This window comes from Rosa chinensis, chromosome 2, assembly GCF_002994745.2.
Source record: "Rosa chinensis cultivar Old Blush chromosome 2, RchiOBHm-V2, whole genome shotgun sequence".
NCBI lineage: Eukaryota > Viridiplantae > Streptophyta > Magnoliopsida > Rosales > Rosaceae > Rosa > Rosa chinensis.
In genome coordinates, this window is record NC_037089.1 from 3,324,510 (window position 1) to 3,330,664 (window position 6,155).

The 6,155-nt window shown below is 37.9% G+C and overlaps 1 protein-coding gene across 1 annotated transcript; it reads right to left on the reverse strand.

The window, feature by feature from the left end:
• Positions 1-1,025: 1,025 nt before the first annotated feature.
• On the reverse strand, positions 1,026-4,391 carry LOC112183501. Its single transcript, XM_024321886.1, has 7 exons — positions 4,385-4,391; positions 4,088-4,170; positions 3,770-3,829; positions 2,316-2,374; positions 2,118-2,223; positions 1,493-1,538; positions 1,026-1,276 (listed from the first exon to the last, which is right to left on the reverse strand). Exons 1-7 carry the CDS (start codon positions 4,389-4,391, stop codon positions 1,026-1,028), a joined length of 612 nt encoding a protein of 203 aa, XP_024177654.1.
• Between the last annotated feature and the right edge of the window lie 1,764 nt (positions 4,392-6,155).

Consider the following 6,155-nt stretch of genomic DNA (forward strand, 5'->3'; position numbering starts at 1 on the left):
GCTTTGCAAGGATTAAACAATTCTCAGCTTGGGGAACAAAATATCCAACTTTCTTGGGGTTGCAGTCCTTCAAACAAGCAGCAGCAGGTGCTTTGCTTTAACATAAGAACTTAATGGAATTTGCAGACAACACTGACCCCAACTGATATGTATCTGACTCTATTTTCCAGGCTCAGGCAGATCCAAACCAATGGAATGCTGGCTATTATGGATATTAGCTCCGACTCAGCTTCCTATTGTTTTTCTTTGTCCCAGTAAATAAATCCTTACCTGCACATGTATTGAACTCTGTGACGTTGTATGTGATATGCAGTGCTAATGCAATTTCTAAGTGAATTTTTTGCTTTGATCCGAGTTGCCCGGTAATTTCTTAAAAAGTTTGGCTATTAAGGTGGTCTGTTAATCAAAATAATTGCCAATGTGATTTCAAATTTTTTTTTTTTTTCGGTTGCTAGCCAATTATAGGGGATGGATTTTAGCCCTCTGCTCATAATGTGGAGTGCAACATTGACAATCTCACATGTAAAGTGATCCTAGATTCCTAGTCCGTAACTAACCAAGAAAACCACGGTCAGGTACAAATTAGATTCGATGTAAGGAGAGGAAAGATCAACTCATACTTGAAAGTATTGATTCTCAGAATTCAATCAGATACAAGGGTCACTGAATGGGGAAATACTACTAACAAGTTATAATCGGGAACTTCGTTTACAGTTCAGAAAAAACCGTCGCATTTGAAATCAAGCAAAAAGAAAAGTACTCACATTGCTGCCTAAAATAACTAGTACTTGTGCTAGTATTTGGCTATTCCTAAGTGTACAACATGCCGGTATATATACAAAATTCACTATTAACGATTATATTCATGACAACTACTATCCAACAATTGAGGACATTCAAGCTTCATTGTCAGTAGAGCAGGAGTGGAATTCTCTTGTTGGATTGTACCACGTATACATGGACCTCAATCAGCTAAGGCACGCAAGGGTAACTCCACAACTGTGTCTGGTCGGTAAATTGAACGATTAACACACCTTCTTTCCTTCTTGGGCATTTTCTACCATTTCATTTTCAGTCAATAGATGCTTCTCTTCCTCGTCAAGTCTTTCCAACCATTTCAGTCCAAGATCACATCCTGCTTTTGCAGCGATCTGAAACCGCTCTCTTGCCATTCCTGCCTGGTCTCTTACAAGGCTTTCTGCATTCTTTCTTGCCTTTCTGGCTAAAGAACCCCTTTTTGAAGTCAAGTTCATCACAGATTCTGGGACTTCAACACCTAAGACATGCAAATATGTTATTAAGACTGAAAGTTCTTGACATGGGAAAACGGAAATATAAGTTCTGGCTGCAACAGACCATTATTTCCATTTGAAGAATCACCCTACATAGAAATGGATCTATGGCAAGAACTTAACATACTGCAGTTATTCATTGGGAACCTTGACGATTATTCTGCAATAACATAAAAGAAGCATGGTGGGGAGGAACAGACCTTGAAGAAGAAGAGACCCATATGCTATAGCGGCACCAGCATGTCCCTGCATATATTAAATTAAAAGAACAGGTCAAAACAGAGCACTAGTTGAAGAAACAATGATATTCTCAGTATAGAGTCTGAGCGGAATCAAACGTAACAAACTTCTAAATATTTATTTTGTAAATAATAACTCTGTCAGACTAATTTTAACGGTGTGCAAACAGTATCTCCCCCAATTTTTGTTTCTCTCGCTTAATTCCATTTCTTCATAAAGTAGAACATCCAAGCATGGCATTACTGATAATAGTATAAATTATAAAATGCCACTTCCTTGATTAAAGGAGGGAGTGAGAGAGTTGGACCGACTTAGCACTCAGTTCAGTCAGTTGTAAACACAAGCCACTGCTGCTCAAGCCAAAAATGTAAACTTTTTAAGTTGCTCACAGTCAAATGACAAAATAATCTATCAAGTACCCTAGGCCCATTCAGAGATCTCTGGTTTTGCTCAACAAAGATCTATAACTAGTAAAAAAGATCAAATTTAATGAAAACCTATAACTACTACAATAGTTCAAATGTAATCAACCTCATTGACTAACATGGTCCAAAACTTGGTAAGCAGTAACAGGAGCTTCATTACCTTCTCTGATGCCCTATGGAAACACCATAAGTCAGAGACTCGGAGGCAACATCTTTCTAGACACAGTCTCTGGTCAGATACACAGCACCCAGAAGGTAAAGAGTACCTAGATGCAACTAAAAAAATACCATGCTCCAATTAGACTTTGAAATAGATTCTGGAAGAACTTTTATTTGCCCCGACATTGTGAAAATCTACCTGGTCAACTGCCTTCCCAGATAATGGAAAGCTTGTTGATCTGACAGGACATATTCATTCTAAAAAGCACCCAAGCAAGGTCATAATTAATAGTGAAAAGATAAAGAATATCAGAGGAAAAAATTATACAACAAAACAATTGGAAAATCCCAAACAGAAACCAAAAGAATATTGAGCAAGAATCCCCAACTTTATCACATCAGTCATCAAAATTCAAACATCGGGAATGAAACCTATAAAACTAACATATTTCATGTACAAATTCTTCATAAGAGCAGCAACGATACAATTTGCTCAGAGTTTATACCTCAACTCTAAGACGACGAGCGAGTTCATATTCTATATGTTACCTCATTTCTGTCCCAAAACCAAATGCTGCAAACCATCAGAAACCCAAAGTATCAATTTGTTCCTTATGTTTCCAGTTTCCCACATTTTCTCAGAAAGCAAAGTATATATACAACATACATACAAAGCACGCAAATTAAGAACAAAAAGGGACATTTTTCTCCTTGATTTTGTTTTCAGTTTCAATAACCCCTGCTCTGGCTCCTTTTATCTTCAAGGTTATTAATGCTACAGTATTAACAGCAAATATAATGACTTCCTCTTCTTCAAGTGTGCAGTCAATTTCTCAAAATATTGGTTCCCAAGTTTTTAGCAGCACCTCTAGTAGTGGCAGAAACGTGTACTGTTTGCTACGAAAGGAAATTACATTGCATATATGCATGCTTTAGTCCAAACAAGATTACTTTACCAAAAAGCTCGAATCCACATGAAATTGTCTAACCCCTATGTATAGACAGCGTCTTACATCCCATACAGAACAGGGGATCAAAGAATCTTCATACACTAGACATACACATCACTGGTCCTCTAGATAAAATATCCTTGTGACACAAATCCAATTAAATAGTCATATCCCCTCCCTCAAACTAAAAAAACAGAACTCAACCAGCACAATGATCAATGACTAATGCAAACATCCTCCTAGATCTTATGCTGAAAAAGTAATAAGAACATTTATAATTCAAACCCCTTCAGGACAGAAACAACACACTCCAACTCCAAAAATCAATTAAAGGTTAAAAAATTTACAGATAATACTGACCTTCAAGCTAAGATGCCTCCACCTTCTTAAAGACACACAAGCTGACCAAAGCTTAAAAACGACATAACTAAAAGTTGAATCCTTGGATGCATATATGACTGCTTAAGCTTCCATCCTGCGAGACAAGGATGCATATATATATATATATATATATATAAGGTTACATTTGATAGTTGAAGGATCATAGCCATTACAAAAGCATATGGTGGACCAGAAGACATATATATTTGATAAGACATATATATTTGATTTGCATCTCAAACGGTCATGAATACAGCTAATATAGGAAGTTTGAACCGCCACCAAAAATCCTATTATTTGTAACAACATAGTGAAAAGCAACCTGGTCAACTGCCTTCTCCAGATAATGGAAAGCTTGCTGATCCGATTGGACATACTCATTCTAAAAAGCACCCAAGCAAGCTAGCATCATAAAGTAATAATAAAATGGTTAAGAATATCAGAGGAGAAAGAAAATAAAACAAAACAATTGGAAAATTCCCAACCGAAAACAAAAGAATATTGATCTAGTAGGGAAATTTTATCACATGAGTCATCAGAATTCACACATCGTGGACAAAACCCATAAAAACTAATATATTTCACATAGAAATTGCTTGATAAGGGCAGAAATGATACAATTTTCTTAGAGTTTATATACCTCAACTCTAAGACGACAAGCGAGTTCATATTGTGCATCTGCATCACCCATATTTGCCGCTTCAACTAACAAGGCAGCTCCTCCTGTTATGAAGAAAACAGCAAAACTATGAATTACATGACATCTTTGCCCGATGATACATCACACAGTAGTATTGTTGGGAATGCAGACCACCACCAGTGAAGTGACACAAAATAATGAAGAAAAGAGTTGATTAATCTTTTCAGAAAGTACACTTACATGGCTTTGCATGCCCTTGGGACACTGTATTTCAAATGCAATCTGGACAACCAATACCTGGCATGGGTATTTGAGTTGTCAGTCTCTAGAGCCAACTCAAAGTTCTCCTTTGCTGCCTGATGTGATCAAAACAATCGTGTCAGAACAGAGACTTTTTCTTTCTATTATCCCAATTTCAAAAACAAACCCAAAATTATGATCAGAAGCAAGGAGGGGGTAATGCTCCAGCCTTCCCTATTTGCTTTGAATGATACTCCATATCTTGCCTCTGATTTGGAAGCCAAAATCTTACCCAACAATTAACCAACAGCAAATTAACTAATGAGGGCAATTGAAAGCAAATCTCGGATTTCATGCCACTGGCCTTTTGTTATAAATGTTACTCCTTTCCTGTCACAGACTCACAGGCTTCAATTTCACCCAAGATTTAATTTCAAGGTAAGATCACAATCTACATCTTCATATTACTAATCAAGACACCAGCTTTCTATCCCTTTTTCTGGGTTCTCACTAGTTCGCCAATTCTAACTCCAGCTCCGGCATTGAGACCAATATTTACTTGTTGAAAAGGTAAAAAGCCCATCACCACATTACCCTCCAAACTCCTTATTAAAGAATCCTGGTTTTCACCACCAAAACTCAACCCCACCTACAGAATACATACCAATGTGTAATATGAATCCAAAAATGGGGTCTTTACCCTTAATAGAGGAATGAGACGGCGATCATTGAGCTTGCAGTAATCGATGACTCTATCAACTTCCTTCAAAGCACTCCACCCTTTGGCTATTAACTCCATCGCCTTCTTGTTCCTATCGTGCATCGCACTCTTGCACCTGGGGGAGGCATGTCCATTCTTTGAACTATCTTCCTTCTTTGAGGTTCAAAACCCATGTCCAACATCCTATCAGCCTCATCTAGTGCCAAGTATTTGATCATCTTGAGTGAAACTCGTGACCTTTCAATCATGTCCACTAAGCGCTCTGGAGTGGTGACTAGGATATCAACACCTCTCTCCAAATCACGAAGCTGCAAGGTCAACGAAGGCATCAGTACCAAAAATGAAAAGTTTCCATGTTTCTAAACCAGAAAATTAAAGAATAGTGCATGATGACTTTAGTATATCAGAAGAATGTAATGCACAAGAATGACACCATACAGTCATACTGCATTCACCTATCTGACTATCTTACATGATATCAAAACAACAAAACCCTGAACCCGATCAGCTACAATCTATCAAAAGCAATGACAACCCAGTGTGAAAAAGAAGGAAATGCAAATGAAAAGCACAGAGAATAGGTAATCAAATAGAAGCCAGACTGAAAATAAAGACCACTTGGATAGAAACTAAGGCATCACCATGAAAGCCATCTGCCCTAGTCGACCTTATGGCAAGTAACAGTCTCAAAAATTACACCATGACTCGAAAACCAACTATCCACCAGCAACCCAATTGGATTAGCATATAACAAGTTCAACAAAAAGCACAGAACAAGTAATCACAAAAACAGCATAGTGTATCTGGGCTTCATCAATAACAATTAACAATGAGGACAAGAGACACAAACCTGCTGACCCATCGGCGCTCCACCATAAACAACAGCCATTTTTGCTCCACTCTGATAAGCAAACTTTCCAGCTTCCACAAATATCTGCCACACAACCATTTTACAGCATCAAACCTCCAACAAAATCAACACGAAAACCACAACCCATCAACACCTCTAAGTCACCAAAAATCCGAGAAAAACACACACCTGACTGGTCAACTCTCTCGTCGGAGACAAAATGAGAGCTCTGGGAAACACAGTCCAACCATCACCAC

Coding starts and splice junctions, on each gene's coding strand:
- LOC112183501 (XM_024321886.1), bottom strand. Junction 3,830..4,087: donor CTTGTCGTCTTAGAGTTGAG/GTATATAAACTC, acceptor GGTGCTTTTTAG/AATGAGTATGTCCAATCGGA. Junction 1,539..2,117: donor TCCATAGGGCATCAGAGAAG/GTAATGAAGCTC, acceptor TAATATATGCAG/GGACATGCTGGTGCCGCTAT.